General features: G+C 32.5%; 1 protein-coding gene across 3 annotated transcripts in view; it reads left to right on the plus strand.

Annotated features, from left to right (window-relative positions):
* LOC144966616 (laminin subunit alpha-2-like) overlaps positions 1–17,256 on the plus strand; it is a 67,585-nt gene that overhangs the window by 42,308 nt on the left and 8,021 nt on the right. For all 3 annotated transcript variants that reach the window (XM_078903357.1, XM_078903360.1, XM_078903358.1), the window contains 18 exons: positions 322–471; positions 1,304–1,493; positions 2,220–2,364; positions 3,563–3,807; positions 4,489–4,614; positions 6,576–6,764; positions 7,115–7,426; positions 8,802–8,931; positions 9,319–9,466; positions 9,941–10,345; positions 11,164–11,315; positions 11,737–11,914; positions 12,212–12,361; positions 12,833–12,975; positions 14,093–14,275; positions 14,810–15,034; positions 15,808–16,006; positions 16,700–16,891. In XM_078903357.1, coding sequence (XP_078759483.1) covers positions 322–471; positions 1,304–1,493; positions 2,220–2,364; positions 3,563–3,807; positions 4,489–4,614; positions 6,576–6,764; positions 7,115–7,426; positions 8,802–8,931; positions 9,319–9,466; positions 9,941–10,345; positions 11,164–11,315; positions 11,737–11,914; positions 12,212–12,361; positions 12,833–12,975; positions 14,093–14,275; positions 14,810–15,034; positions 15,808–16,006; positions 16,700–16,891 — 3,462 coding nt within the window. The remainder of the gene's footprint in view (positions 1–321; positions 472–1,303; positions 1,494–2,219; positions 2,365–3,562; positions 3,808–4,488; positions 4,615–6,575; positions 6,765–7,114; positions 7,427–8,801; positions 8,932–9,318; positions 9,467–9,940; positions 10,346–11,163; positions 11,316–11,736; positions 11,915–12,211; positions 12,362–12,832; positions 12,976–14,092; positions 14,276–14,809; positions 15,035–15,807; positions 16,007–16,699; positions 16,892–17,256) is intronic.

The following is a 17,256-nucleotide window of genomic DNA, read 5'->3' on the forward strand; positions in this document are numbered from 1 at the left end:
CTGTTTTAACCCCCAGTGTCAAGTTCTATCGTCGATTTGCATGTTACGATGTGTGAAAGAGTTACAAAGTGGAGGCAGCAAAGTGTCATTTAACCGAAGTAATAGAATAAAATAATTTTAAACGAAATTGTCATAATTCCAGTTTAAGGCTAGACCTAATCATATTTGTCGTTAAATGCTACTCTATCATGACAATTATTTTTGTGCATTTTTACATGGAAAGGACAATTGAGTTTTTTCATTCACTATTTTTTGTTATTGTGTTGATGGATTATATGAATAAAGAATAAATGTTGATAAATGTACTTTACAACCTTTCAGAAAACTGTCACGTCGTCGCAGATGACATCTCTCAAAACTCTAAGAAATCAATTTGACAATGCATCCCAAAAGATAGATGATCTCACCTCAGAGCTGAGCACTGTGTCTTTTAATGTTGGAGTCACAGACAACTCATTGGATAACGCTTTGGTTTGGAGACATTTTTGCTTTCATTTTTACTTCAAATAAATTTTATCCTAGGATATAACACACAAATGTCACAGTTTATTTAAAAATTAAAAAATTATAAAAATCTTTCACTGTGTGTTGAAATTTAAGTAGCTTTTTATTCATTCAGAATTTGCCTTGATTCAAATTGAATTTACAGATGAGAAGAGGTATAATATATGCTTGTTTTTGATTGAGTTAAATAGCAATGAAAGGTCTTATATATCAATAAATATCAATCAATTTTACCCACAAAGGAAGGGTCGAATCTTTTTTCTTTACTTAATTTAAAATGCCCACATAAATGTTACTTCTTTAATGACATACCATGATAATAATAAATGTGTTTTTGAATGTGCGATTATTGACTAATAAGACGTATATATTCATTACAAACAATGATGATAAAATCAATTTTAATCCACTAACTTTAGAATGTTTTCAGATACAGGAGGGTATAGATTACCAGAAAAAAATTAAAAAGGCTTCAATGACGAAAATTCAAACATGAACGACTGTATCGTCAATACAGGCATTAACGGCCTAAATGTTTTACTCTTATTACTCGTGTCACTGATAAAAAAATCTGTGACCTAAAAGCTCATGTTTTTGCCGCTTTTCGTCACAGTCTTTTCAATCTGTCTTTCCGATAGTTTCTTTTGAAATTCAGAAAAGTGAGTGGAGCAGGCACTTTCGTACTCACTTCGTTTCTTGTTATTTCTTTTGAAATACACGTTTGTTGACCATTTTCGATGTAATTGAGCAGCTTCGATGTCACTGATGTTTAAATGTAAAATTTGAAACATCATTGCAGACATATAAGTCACAGGCTGAGGAACTCTTAACAGCTGTCCAAAGTATTCTAGATGATTCAGAAGCTGGAAACACCGAGCTGGCCTCCACATTGACGTCTTCTCAGACAGCTGTGTCAAATGCCAACATAATCTATAGTGGAGATGCTAGACCTTTGATGGACGGAGCAGATGATATACATTTTCCAAATGGTATGATGCTATTATTATACTTGAATTATAAAGTGTGAAAAAGTACGATAATACCATACTAGCCAAAGCAGATAGATAAAAATACAAGAAAAAAAATCACTCAGCGTTTGCTTAAACCCATCTGTTTTGACTTTACAAGATGGTATGAGATGCATCTGGTTTGTGTTGTGTATGTTGTATGCGCTTATGTGTGTGTGTGTGTGTGTGTGTGTGTGTGTGTGTGTTTGTGTGTGTGGGTATGGTTGTTTAAGGCAATTGTAATTTGTAATTCAAGCGCTTAGAGTTTGGAGCTTCAGCACAATATAGCTTTTCAGCGTTATTATTTTTTATGGCACTTTTTCATACTTTCCTTTTTAGATTTTAATCCCGCACGCGGGCCTTCATCTCTACTTCTTATTCTTAAATTTCCAAAAGTAATAAATGGATATAGGATAATCTCCACTGTGTCGTATTCAAGGAATATTATAATAATGTTGACAAATTGTTTTGATTCATCTCTTGTTAGATATTAAGTAAGACATGTCATCACCTTAAGCCAAGGTATAACATAGAGGTTCAAATACGAACCAAAGATAATGAAATGCGAACACAGAGGGCTCTCTTGTATTAAATCCTTTTTAATTATAGCCGACACTTCTTTCTATTGCAAGCATGTAGTTTTAAAAATCATGGTTAAAGCAATATGCTAAAAATATGATAAACATGAGCTATTAATATGTCTTTCAGGTGTCACTAATTATGAAAACGGAAAAGAACGGTTAGAAATCCTCATATCTGCAATCACACAGCTACTGGAACAAACGAGCTCCTCAGTGACTGGGTCAGAAACACATGTCCTAAATTTGGAGAAGGAACTGGGGACACTCAATGCGTAAGAACTGATAAATCTATGTTTGCTGTATGTATGGGAATTGAACACTGTGGACTTTCTATCTGGAATTTTGTCTTTGCCATTTTAAGGGTATTGTAGAGGAAGTCGGAGCAAACAACTAAATAATATTCAAAGTGACTGCAAAATAGTAAACTATCCCGAACTGGATTATTGTAATATTAAAACCATCAAACTAACACATGCATTGCATTACGACTATGAAAACAAAATTAAAACAGTTTGTATTTGATCAGCTGTTATTTTGGTAGGCATATGATGCATATTTAAATTAATTTGTATTCAAATTATTAAACAGCAAAACATATTTGAGATAAATATTCATCAGGTAATGCGGTTTATAAAAAATCGTCCACTGTCTATCTCCTTTATTAAAAAAAAAAATTCACTTTCAAGATTAACATATTATGATAAAATGAATTTCTTGATATTATTTGACCTTAAGAAATTGTGGAAGAAACACTGCAAAAACATGTTTGCGTTATAGCTTATGCATTTTTATTATCACAGTTGTAAAAAAAAACAACTTGATTATTGAAATGTTACAAGTAATTCAATTCTTTTTTTTCATATACGTCTATTTTCATAAGGAAATGAAAAGTACATTGATAAATAATGGACTTTGACTCATTTGTGACTAATGAAGTCAGTTTTGATTACATTAATCACGTGATATTTTTATGTGTTCTGTTGTTCCCATGATAATAACAGTTATACTTAAGAAATCCTTATGTTTATAAACGAATAATTTATTTTTGTTGTCATTGAAATACTCAGTCTAGAAGTTTGTTGTCAAATCTGACCCAATCGATATTTGTCAGAATTCTAATAGGTGTTGGTAATTACTCATGCCAAACTTCACTTACATGAGCAAGTTTAGATTTATATTATTCGCTTGAGAAATAAGCCTTTTGTGTTAACCTGTTAAGCTCTTCAACTGATTTGAATACCATTATTAACATGAGCCAGGCCAAACAATCAACAGTCCTTACTAGACTAAAGGTCTTTAAATAGTTAGGGTAAGGCCTTATGAATTTTCATTTAGTCTATAAAATTACCCTTATCCATTTGTATACTTATGATCCTAAAGTTCCTGTCAAACTCAGATTTTAAAAGAAAGTCCAACAAACCTTAATGTTGTTTAAATATAATTTGTGATCTACGCGTTGCACCGTTTCAGAACTTTCAAAGACCTGCCATCTATAGGGAAAGAAGCTAATGCTGCCATTGAGAATTATAATCTTGTGATAGAAGACCTAGACAAAGCTGTGGAAATGGCAGGCACTGCAAGCCAACTCATCACTCAAGTTCAGAGTGATTTGTCTGGGGATGCTTTAGAAACTCGTCGAGCTGACTATGAACAAGAAAAGTCGACAAGTGATACTTTCAGGAATGAATTGGTACAGCTTGATTATAAACCGGAAGGTAAATATTTATCTATTCATTTGCATGTTTCCGCGTGCATGACAGTGTGTGCTTGTGTTTATGTTTGTATTTGCGTTGTCTGTATGCATGCAATGGCATAGTTGTCTCTCTCTCTCTCTCTCTCTCTCTCTCTCTCTCTCTCTCTCTCTGTGTGTGTGTGTGTGTGTGTGTGTGTGTGTGTGTGTCATGTCTGTGTTTCATTTATTGTAGGCCCTTAATAACTGATAAACTGCTAATAAAAATTCTGAAAGTAAAATCAGAAATAACAATAATGATGATGGTGATGGTCTATGGCGTTGATAATGGTGGTGATGATGATGATGATGATGATGATAATGATGATGATGATGATGATGATGATGATGATGATGATGATGATGATGATGATGATAATAATAATAATAATAATGTAAAAATGACAGAGCGTTATAATTCATTTACATAAGGTAACACTTTAGAACTTTGTTCAGAACCATTCATTGCCATATATTGATGATCATAGAATGTGTTGCGATTTGATCTTCATATCATGTTTTTGCTTGTCTTGCAATATTTGAATATCTCATTTCTTTTATTGAACAATGAATACCCATTTCCAACGACCCATTTTGGTAATTTCTGAAAAAATGTATCTTGTTCATTTCAACGAATGGTTTCTTACATATTTCACACGTCATGCAGTCCTGGAGAACACGATAAACAGCCAGAAAGCCCAACTAGACAAAGAAGCTGAAGATTGGAAACAAACAGACGTCAAAGTCGAAGAGATGGAAACTGCTTCGTTAGCATTGGGGCGTAGATTGGAAGGTAAACAAACTCAAATCAAAACTTACATTAATAAAAAAAGGCATGATGACTCCTTTCTAATACATATCTTATTATCTATTGCTCCATTTGTTCTATATAAGCAAGAGTGATAATTGCTTATGTTATTCATAGTGGCCTGTATTGAAAATAATAATAAGAATATATTTTAAACTAAGGAGCTGTAGTTTTACAATAAACTGCAGGAAACATAGGCATGCAGTTAGTTGTTTTCTATATATTGCTTTCTGAAATAATCTACATAATGTTTAAAAAGATTGCAATAAAGCTGGACGGGACGCAGGCATTGGATGATTCTTTGAAAAATAGTATAAATTTGATGATTATGAAGCTTGGTACAAAGGCTGTCTTCGTGGCCATGTTTAAGAACTAGATCATTGCTTTCACAAAAAATTATACTATTTTCGTACAATTCAAAATGTCTGTTTTAAAAAATATAAGCCGATGACATGAAATTCAGATTTTTAATTTTGCAAAATTTGGCAAGTTAACACGGAATACGCCTAGCATATTTGAAGGGGGGGGGGGAGGAATGGGAGGATCCTGGTGAGTGTATGTCTCAATCAGAGTGTGACGTATCATCCCAAGTCTTCACCTCATTTTCCTGACCGAGATGGTCGTAGAGGAGAAGGAGAGATGTTGTTTTCAGTAAGGACCCTCCATCAACATTTGTCTTCAGCTTTCCTAATTCGTGTTGGGCGGTACATCATTGTCCATTCCTTTACACTGTCGATCCAGCATTTTGTTTGCCGTCCTTGCATATGGTTTTTGCTATTGTCTCATGACGAGAAATGTGGCCAAACCAAGGCAATTTTCTTCTTTTGATAATAGACACGAGGATTCCTTTGGTCCTGTCAGAGAAACAACTTTTCTGTTAACTTCTTCATTTTACATACTGTCTGTCCAGATGATGCTAAAAATGCAATATGTATTAATTGTTGTGAATAATATAGTTTTAGGGAACTGGATTACGCTTATCAACATTGTCTTGGTTGATTCTATTCTGATCTGATATTTTTAACGGTAACAAGAAACTGCAACAGCTACATAAAACAAACGTTTTAGACTTTGACCTTTTTGGCCCAAATGACCTTTTTGGCCCAAATGTATTTGAAGCACATCTAAATCATGACGTCCCAATATACTGTTCTGCCTATTCAGACAGAAAAACTGACAGATATGGGGTTCGTATCCATGATGTTTTGTAAAGGCTATATATTTTTGGATATCCTCGTATCCACTACAACATTAATGCCAGCGGTGCGAGAGCACAGTGTAGTGTTAGAATATTAGTATGCTGTTGGCTGAATTCATTTTCAATGCTCCTCTTCCATATCACTGTGTGTATTTTTTTTCTTCACTTTCACTTAAGTCTAAAGTACTTTTTTTAGGGGGGGGGGGGGGGGGGGTCAGCTTAATTCTCTTTATTATTATTGTGTTCACCACCATATCAAAGTGGTAAGTTCAATTATAATCAACTGTCTAGATAATTTGGAATCGATGTGTGTGTCTATTCATTCTGCTTTATTTGACGATTCTTGACTGTCCTCCCATCTTGACAGATACTATTTATCACTCAATCTTCCCATTTCTTTTCTCTTTCGTCAATGATGAATACTACATATAGGCAATGCCGTTCAATGCGGATACCGCAGTTAAATACGATCCAAACTAAACCAGATCTTCAAGGAGCGTGTTGTCTTTCCATGTATGTCTTTCACTAGAGAAATCTTACATGAAATGGAAAAAGTCATCACACTCTAGTATGCCAAATTGGATTTTTAATCTAAGAAGTCTTTAACGAATCAAAGGCAATTGTTTTGGACCAGCATCTCATTCTGTGTTGATCTGGCAGACAAATGGCACCTTTGCGTCTGAATCTCGATCAAATAACACATCAGCAACGTTAAAATTATTTTTGATTATTCTTATTTTTGCTACAGACAACCAACTATTAAATCAACTAACGACAGCAACTACTAAAGTGACAGAGGCAGCGACTCTATCAAGAAATGTGGCTGATAGCGTGGCTGGTCAGAGTAAAGTACTGGATCAAAAGGAAAAGGAACTGGAAACTACCAAAAGCCAGATCGAGCAAGTGAAACAACTTGATACGCAAGTCAGGAGTGATTGTAAGAAATCATTATATCATTTATTTTACAATTTAACTTGTATAACATTTTATTTAATGCTGTTCTCCTTTAGTGTAAGAAAAAAATGTTTGAATATATTTGATTAATGCATTGTATCATCTTAAATATACTGTAAAAATAGTTTAAAATACTGTTAGGCAACATCATATTGAGTTATCTTTTGTCAGATATGTTATAGAAGTCCAGTTTTTTTAGAACAGTTCATTAAAAATAGTGAAATGAAGCATATTACGAGACTGACCGATGAACAAAACACATTAATAGAAGTTTTAATGCACACAAAAGAAAAGAAATCCCACCCACATTTCATTTTCAATCTTTTCTTCTAGTAAATGACCACATAACAGCTTTCAGTAATTTGGAAAGCAAATTAAGTCTTGCCACCGGCGCCAGAGATACTGGATTGGCATCAACTCAGAAAATATCTGAGAAAATCAAAAGCCTTGAAGATAAACTTGCCAAAGCAGAGGGACTTCTTGAGAGGCTGCGACAGCCAAGAACATTTGATGGAAGCCTCAGTCTTCAAATAAACAACCCTAAAGCTAATTCAGTATCTGATACCAACAGTCTAAGTCTCAACGTCAGGAGAGCTGCTGGTTTTTCGGATGGGAATATATTCTTCACTGAAAACGATGCCAATGGTTAGTTATTTCTTACAGATGTACAAAGCATATTTGGCTACTTTTATTGAAATATTCCTTGTTAATTTTCTTGTCACCATGTTTTATCTGTTAGAATGTGACAATTACTACTCACTTTTCTTTGAGTGAATTAAATTGATAGCAAAACCTCGTGACCATGAAAGACGATGTTAATGAAAGTTTTTGTAATATGAAACGCTTTCACTTTGAGCATTTTTCATTGGGTAATAATTAACATAGCTGTTTGAATTTGATGCAAGGCCTAGCATATTCAATGATGACAAGTTACAGTTGAAAACTCTGTTACACACCTCTAATAATAAACACTGTTATTCTCTATATTTCTTGATATCTAATTTTACTTTTTTCGATTATGATCAAAAAATATACCAATAGTGAATTTTTTTTGTACACAGCATTACAAGTAACACCATATAAGCCATTCTTAACATTGGCACATCTTTCCACAAGTTTCCTAATCCGAATCAAATGTCAGAGTTTCAAAATTTCTAAGCTGGTAAATTAATCTCGGGTGAAGTCGAGTTTTATTTCTGACTCTTCCATCCACCATCTGGGCTATGTGGGCCTCATGTTTCTGAAGGGCAACTTTTTAAATTATAAATACCCACCAGTTGATTAGAGAGATATTTTAGTTTTTCTAAAATCCGAGGTTACTTTCCTGAATAAATTCTATATAAGTTGTAATGCACTTGGATTTTAATAAACTTTATATTGCATTTTGAATATACCAATTTTTCTCAGAATACTTGGATTACGAAACAACAAAAACAGCAACAACAACAACAAAAACAACAACAACAGCAGCAACAATGACCACAGCGGGTAACAATAACAGCAGGAACAACAATATCAAAAACCACCACCACCAGCTTTGCTATATAGAAAGAAAATGGAATATGATTTTGATACCCTTTAAATTGTATTTTAAATATACCAGTTTTCTACATATTATTTGGATGATTAATAAACAACAAAAACAACAACAAGAGCAACAACAATAACAGCAAAAAAAAAAAAGAAAAGTTCAACAGCAACAATGACCACTACCGCCAACAACAATAATAACAATAACATCAACAGCGACAAAACCACCACCGCCCCTCCCAGCACCGCCAACCACAACAATAGCAATAATGACATCTACTACCACCAAGAACAACAGCAACCATAAAATCAAACCCAAGAAGAAACCACAAAATAAACAAACACAACAACAACAACAACAACAACAACAACAACAACAACAGCAACAACAGTAGCAACAGCAAAAGCAAAAAAAAAAAAAAAAGACAATTTTGAATTAACATTCCAGTCTCAGGTCTGATTTGTCTTTATACTTTTATATTTTACACAGATGAAGAGTTCGAAGTTGGAATCAAATCAAATCAAGTTTTTCTTGAGTTCTTTACTGGTGGCAACAAAGTAACTGTGACAAATCCAGCAGTGATATGTGATGACTGCTGGGCTAAAGTAGTTGCTTCAAGGTGGGAAACATACTATTATATTATTTAGGATAATGAGATGATAGAAACGATGATGATGATGATGATGATGATGATGATGATGATGATGATGATGATGATGATGATGATGATGATGATAAGAAGAGGAAGGGTTTTTCTTTTTCAAATAGTTTGAATAGTTCCTTTTTGCCAGGTGATTGACAAACACCTTTTTGATGTTACATTATTATTATTATTATTATTATTATTATTATTATTATTATCATCATCATCATCATCATCATCATCATCATCATCATCATAATCATCATCATCATCATCATCATCATCATCATCATCATCATCATCATCATATCAATATGATCATCACCATTATCATTTAATTTCATGATTTCATTTCCAAAATAGATTGGGCAATGTTGGTTACCTTTCCGTGACAAAGCTGCCAAGTGGAGAAGTCACATCAAGCACTAGCTCTGGTCAGTCACAGAACGTAGGAAGTAGCATAACTCTAACCACACCCCTGTATGTCGGCTCCTTACCTCAGGATACTAATGTAAGTACTAAATGTGAAATCAAGAGAAAATTAAGAGAGAAAAAACAACAAACGTATAAGTAGGGACATTGCAAAACAAACGATTCTGACAAACAGACTAAAAAAGAAAAAGAAAGAAAGAAATGAATATCAATACGACAACAACAACAACAACAACAACAAAAAACGAATACAAAAAAAAAAAAAAAAAATAAAACAAAACAAAACAAATCCCAAAAACAAGACCAAAAAATATACAAATACAAAAAAACAACTAAAAGCACGCACACCTAAAGTAAGATGTATGTTACTGATTGTTCTGTCTGCTGAAGAAAGCCAAAGCCGAAACATTCATTATTTCTTCATCTATGGGCCATATTCACTCACTTCATTATTTTGCCACCGTAAATAGCTCATTTAGGCACCTTTGGATTTTAGTTTTCCATTTCTGTGAATGTAGGTCTTTGTATTGTCAATTTCTTTCCTTTATTTCAGATTGTGAAAGTCACAAATAAACAATTTGAAGGCTGCCTTATGGATATCAACTTCGAGAGTCAAGCCATAAATTTGTGGTCTGCAGCCGTGTCCTCGAATCAGGATGCAAAGTGCTGCGTAGCTCCGCCTTCTGATTCATCCACAACATTGCTGGAGGGAGTTTCATTTTCTGGTTTTGGATATCTTGTCACCAGCAATCCGATTTCATCTAATCTTGAATCCATAAGCTTTGAATTTAGGACATATTCTCCAAGTGGCACCATTATGTTTGTTGCTTCAGATGATTCCCTGTCAGAGTTTTCTATTAGTCTTTCAGGTGGCGCTGTTGTATACAGGGTCAAAACCAGTGGAAATACCGTTACTCTCCAAACAGATAATGTTTATAACACTGGCAAATGGGTTAAGGTAACTGTTTGGGCATTTTGAAGAAACGATTTGTCTTTTATACCTATGATCCTAATGTGTCTTTATTTGGTCATTATTTAATTTGTTATATGAAGTTTCAAATAATGCCCAGTGATTTCATTGTTAAATTTTTGACATGAATTTGATAGAAAACACTTTACTGGGAATGAAGGCAAAATAAATGATTAAACCTACATGCACGTGTTTTCAGGTTGGATGGCCAAACTCAATTATAGGCTTGTTTTAACATTATTGCAATGCCATATAATTTTCTTAGGTTTTAGAATATTTCCATTACAACATGAGGCCATAGGACGTCAGAATGAACGCACGTAGTTTTAATCAAATGGTTTATTTCTATGAGTTGATTAATGATTTAAAAAAAGTATATTTCTAAAGGTAAATCTGCTTTTTGTTCAGACAAGATTGAAGTTGCACTGTGTTCATGGCCATAAACTGTTGTAGAAATCATAAAAAAATTACTTATCAGATGAGAGACAGTGGGTTCCTTGAGGTTCATTTTTTTCTGGCCAGATAGTTTGTTTTAAGTGAATGAATTTATTACTTTACATATATATTTCCCCAATTGACTCGTTGGGTCAATGAATATGTCTGATTGTGGTAAAAAAAAAGAAACACAGCCTAATAAATCATTGGTGGCATAAATAGTTGGCCTAAAAATATATTTTGCATTGCAAACTACATTGACAATTATGCAAACAGTAAAAAATAATTATATAGAATCATTGCCATACTGTTATTTAGCTTATTTTATTCCCAGTGGGTCATGATCAACTCTAATTCATTTCTATTCCCAGGTCACTCTGCAACCTATTTCAGGTCAACTCTCTGTAAATTTCCTCGAATCACCGGGATCCATTGAAATTAAAAATGGCCAATCAACTGACTTGTCTTTTCTAGGTGGACGCAATATTATAATAGGAGCTTCATCCGATCCATTCGTTGCAGGGTAAGAAATAAATATTATTCTCTTTTAATGAATATCTTTCTTTTAAATTCATGTATCAGCCTCCTTGACATTCTGCAATATATCTAATATATCGTTAGTCAAGTCTTGAGATCAATAGCAGCAAGAATTTGTGTAGAATCCAATCACAGAAAGGGGAAAAATCATATTTCAAAGTCAGCCTGGCAAATTTCCAAGGCCAAGAAGAATAGGAAGCAACCCGGAACATGGAATAGTAAGATGAAAAAAATAATTTTAAGTTAACGGAATGAACTGTCATTGTAAAAGGCAAACACGGTTTAAGATATTGTGTGAAAGGCAATAAAGAGCCAAATGCCAGATATGTAGAACAAACAGAAAATACTTGAAGAAAATTGTAAACCCTGAATAAGGCTCCATTACATCTGTCATAATGTTTTGCCAGTGCAACCACAGAGCAAGCAGCTTCCGCATTGAAGAGTGCCATCGATGACACATACTTCTCAGGATGTCTGAGGAAAGTGCAATACAAATTGCAATCTTCTTCTGAATCACAAGTTTGGAACCTTAATGAAAACATCATCATACAAGACGGAGTTTCACACGGAGGTTGTCTCCAAGATGTAAGTTGAATGAAATCAGTGATTTGCATGTTTCTTATACCACATTATTTCAGTCATGTCTGATTTGAATTATTTTTGTAATTCATTTAAAAAAAATTCATTTTCCTCTGAAATTAGTCTTTTATATAATATGCAGTTGTAATCCTTGATAATATGATATGTTGTAAATTGACATTTTGCATTGTGTTCACCCCGGTGTTGAATAGTGTTGAGTTATAGATTGATTGAATATGATAATATACATTGATAATGCATTTTATTTATAGGTTTAAATATTTTTTACAACTTTTATCAAAGGTCATGAATGGTCTTGGGTTTTTGACGAACTCTGCAACTGCACAATTAAATGGTAATGTAGACTTTTCTGTGATAAAATCCCTACAAATGGAATTCACAACAACTCAGGATCGTGGAGTTTTACTTTATATTGGTGCAGCACCAGGCAGTGTAAGTTTTTCATTCATTTGATTCATTTAAAGCTATCTTGATCTTTAAAAGATCATTTGTCATTTTAGTTATTTATATATTTATAATATATCATATTTGGCAAACATTTATATAACCCTTCAAAATGGTATCAAATCGACATTTACCTACTGGGTTGAAACACAAAAAGTATCCGAAGAATTGTTGATTTAATTTTATATCAAATGAAATGTTGAATGTGGATTACCTCTGAGAATATACGTACTTCAGGTTTACTTAAATAGCACTATTAATGTTTCCAAAGCATTTATATTTGAAGGATATAACTATTCTTAAAAGCGTTTAAAAATTAGACAATGGTTAAATTGCCTCTAATTTTTTCATGTTTTTGTCCATTTAGATAGTTTTATTTTCTTTCAGTGAACCTCAAAATGTTTAGAACCCGAACTCTTTCTTTTCGACCAATACTTTTTCCATTATATAATCATCTAGGTCAGATACTTGTATATTGGAGTTTTTGGTGGCCACATATATCTGAAATATCTGCAAGACTCTGCAAAGGTGGTTATCAATGATAGAGTTTATGTCAGCGATGGACAAAAGCACACATTGATTATGGAAACAACAACGTCAAGGTGTGTTCCTTTCAACTTTTCTTACCATTATAGATGAGACATTTAAGCGTAAAAAATGTTAACTTTGGGATGGTAAAAATAAATATTAGAAATAATTTCAGAGCATCATGACACAGAATAATCATAACATATGATTAAGAATATATATATCATGATATTAGAAGAAAAAATGTATCACTGGTACATTAAATTGCAGTGGTAGACAGGGGATAGAGGCAGACTCTGAGAATAAAATAGTAATAATAGATTGAGTAAAATTACAGTGAAAATATTATATGAAAGAATCTAATAGTAGAAGTTATATTTTGATCAGGCTGTTAAGTTCATACATGTTAAAATGATAGCAGAAGAATTCTATAAAATATATTAGATTAGAATTGGGATTTTCACAAGTCCGACATGAACAATATTTCCAAAACAGAAATATATTGTGATCCATTAGAATCAATAACATGTGAGGACTATGTGTCCTCCCGATACTCTGAATGTGTTCTCTTTGTCAAATAGGCCCTGTCTTATAATTCAACTAGTACACAAAATTGTTTGGAAAAAAGGATGAATTTTGAATGGATACATCTGGGCTGTCTCTTGTTTTTATATAAGGCACGCCGAATGGGCATAAACATGACAAGACAAACTGTGGGGTCTCTGAATACAATAGACTGTTAATCCCTTTGTTTTTCCTGGAACGATCATATTGTCAAGGAACGGCTTATCAATCGTTATATGTCTCCAGTAGATATTAGTCAGCTTACGACCGTGTGGTTAAATCAAATGTAATTCCATCAATTCAACAATGTAGTAAGAAGTTCGTCCCACCATAAAATTACCTATAATTTAAAAAATTGCAATGTATTATATTGTGTTGCTATGTGTCTTTTCACCTATCTTATGTTATATTTAAAATTCTTCCGTGATTGTTGACCACATCAGTAAATTTTAAATGATTTTTTCTTTTTGAACTTATATTAATCCCAAGTCTTCAACAAAAACTAATCGGTAGCTAATGCAAACATCTTATTTAAAATATCATTATGATACGCTCCTGCAGTATGATAGTTGATAGTTTTGAATTCTATTATCCCTTTGAAAATGTGCGATTGTATTCTATTTTCAGAGTTACAATGATAGTGGATGGCGTATATTCAGAAGAGTTATCTCAAACATTAGCCGCTGCACAACTTACGTTTGTTGCAGATGCAAAACTGTATTTAGGAGGAAGGGATACTTTGTCATTAGCCACTTTCCCTGCAATCAAATCTTTTATGGGCGGAATACTCAGCTTTTCTTTGAATGGAAGGTAAGCTGTGGGAGAGCAAGTCCAAATATATTAAATGGGAGTGTTGATAATTTTATCTGAAAACAAAATATCATATTCTGGTGAAGTATCAATGTCCAAGCCAACCCGAATCTGTACTTGGTTGGCCGGAGAGGTAAGATTTTAATTGAAATAGGTAGGTACATCATTTCGGAGATATAAGAAATACAGCTAAAATGATGTCATTTTTTCTCCTTTTACTTTATTTTTAGCTATACCAAAAATTATCCCATGGCCGCTCAATGGCACTTGTGACAATATTTAATTATTTTATTGAAACGATTGCCTAGTGCCTATGTATGATGGTCCAGTTCAATGAACTCATTATGGAAACAAACACGTCCTAATTATATGAGTGTAACAATATGCCATGGATTAATCAAAATGAGATGTGAATTCCTCACATGCATTGTTACTAACATGTCGAAAAATCCATTTTATGCAGTGGTTTTAATTTTCCTATAGACTATGTCATTCAAAATTTATTTTATATTGTATATAAATTTATCCCAACAGCCCAATCACCCTGAAACAAAGTCTGATTGAAGTGTGGAAAGATGTATCTTTGGCAGGCCTGCATCAGCCAGCCTCTATCGTTGTGACCTATGATAGTTGTGCTACGGTGACCCCTCCACCAACACTGCCACCAGAACTAGGAATTCTCTTGGGTGGTTCAAATCCAATATCATGGAGCAACCATGTTGAGAGTGGAGCAAATCTTCTAACATACTTCAATAGCATGTAAGAATAATATAATAGGTAGAGAGGAGGAGAGAGGAATTGAGAAAGACGGGAGAGAAGGAAGGAGACAAAGATATATATAAAATCCATCTGACATATTGAATAAATAAACGCCTGACAAAAGACCGACGGTGAAAAGGTTAATTGAAAGAGATGCTAGACCGAGCTTTTGGAAGGCCTCCCGTCAATATATATTGATAATTAGTGAAAGTTTAAAATTTCCTAATATATGATCATTGTTTTAGTTCTCTGACACCATTTTGTTTTCGAAGTATTGAAATGTAGTGCAAAGCAGTCCTATGTTTTTTTATTTGTTTGTTTTTGTTTTTTTCTATTAGGGTTATTTATAAGTCTTAGTAAATGTGCTAGAATGTTTGTTTTTCTATTAGTATTAGGGTTAGTTAAAGGTACTAGATTTTATTTTTTCTTAGGGTTAGGGTTGTTTCCCGTAGCGCAAGGAGCTTTCCGAACTTGACAATATTGTTAATAAATTTATAGCGAAATAAAATAAGTGGATTGTATGACATATATCTTTTTACGAGTACATCAGAAATACCCGATGAATGAATGTTGGTGGTGTATTTATATTTTCGAAATAAATCAAACACTCGGCTGTTTGAAATACTGGGATCTCAAGGAATGAATGGATGATGATGGTGGTGGCAGTGGTGATGATGATATCCTGATGATGATGATGATGATGATGATGATGATGATGATGAATGATGATAATGATTAAAGTTGTATATAATTTTTAAAAAATATAATTTCAGATTTACACTAGAAATTGAATTTTCTGCATACAAATCTGACGGAGTATTGATTTACGTGGGTGACAACATCGCCAATCCTTCTGTGTATTACACAATATACATGGAAAATGGAAACATCTTCTTGAAAATGCAAACTTCTCAGGGGACTGTTCGGGGCGCACAGCTAACTGGCAAATATAATACTGCCCAACGATTTAAGGTGTGTTTTTGTTACAATTATCTTTGTTATTCATACTTTTACAGACTCATAGAAATATTGTACCATTCTTTATCAAATGCATTTTTTAAAATATTTAAAGTATTACAATGTATTGTTTCTTTGAATGTGTGAATATTTACCACACAATAATAATTAATAATAATAATAATATAATAATAATAATAATAAATAATAATATAATAATAATAATAATAATTAATAATAATAATATATAATAATAATGATAATAATAATAATAATAATAATAATAATAATAATAATAATAATAATATAATAATAATAATAATAATAATAATAATATAAATAATAATGATAAATAATTAATAATAATAATAATAATAATAATAATAATATAATAATAATAATAATAATGTAATAAATAATATATAATAATAATAATAATAATAATATAATAATAATAATAATAATAATAATAATAATAATAATAATAATATAATAATAATAATAATAATAATAATAATAATAATAATAATAATAATAATAATAATAAATATATATATATATATATATATATATATATATATATATATATATATATATATATATATATATTATGTATGTATATATGTATATATGGGTATTTATTCATTTAAAAAAAATGATTTATAGTCAGTCATTAATTGAATCATTGTTTCATATCATTACTTTCAGTTGACTGCATCTCGAGTCAATGATTTTGCGACCTTAGGAATCGGTAGCAATGACTTTGACAATACTGGAGCTCCAGAAGCCTCAGCATCTGTCATGGAGTTTCCTCTCAATGGTCTTGTCGACGTATACGTTGCTGGGGTTGGGAACTACAATCCTTCACAGTCTCCATTACCCGCCAGTTTTCAAACGGATGTACGTATAGGTCATGAAAATTATTCATTTTCTCTCAACAATTTTATTATTTAAGTTATATACATATTGTTAACTTGAATTTTCTGCTTCATGCTAATCACATAGACCACATAATAATATATGAGATGCCTCGCCTAGATATTTCCATAAGAATGGAGACAATCCATCAGACAAATGTTGGATGTCAACAGGAATCACCCCTTTTGTACACAGTAAGGAAATTGGGGATTCATAATATTATCCATGGAAAATAACACGAAAGTGCATGACGTGGGTCTCGACTTTCCTGGTCACAATGCAATGCCTTAACCACTAGGCCACTTTTTCTATCCATCTCCATTCATTATTTTTTTGTATGATTATTC

Source organism: Berghia stephanieae, chromosome 2 (genome assembly GCF_034508935.2).
Source record: "Berghia stephanieae isolate SIO BIC M18660-M18661 chromosome 2, UCSD_Bste_1.3, whole genome shotgun sequence".
In the NCBI taxonomy this organism is placed as follows: Eukaryota; Metazoa; Mollusca; class Gastropoda; order Nudibranchia; family Aeolidiidae; genus Berghia; species Berghia stephanieae.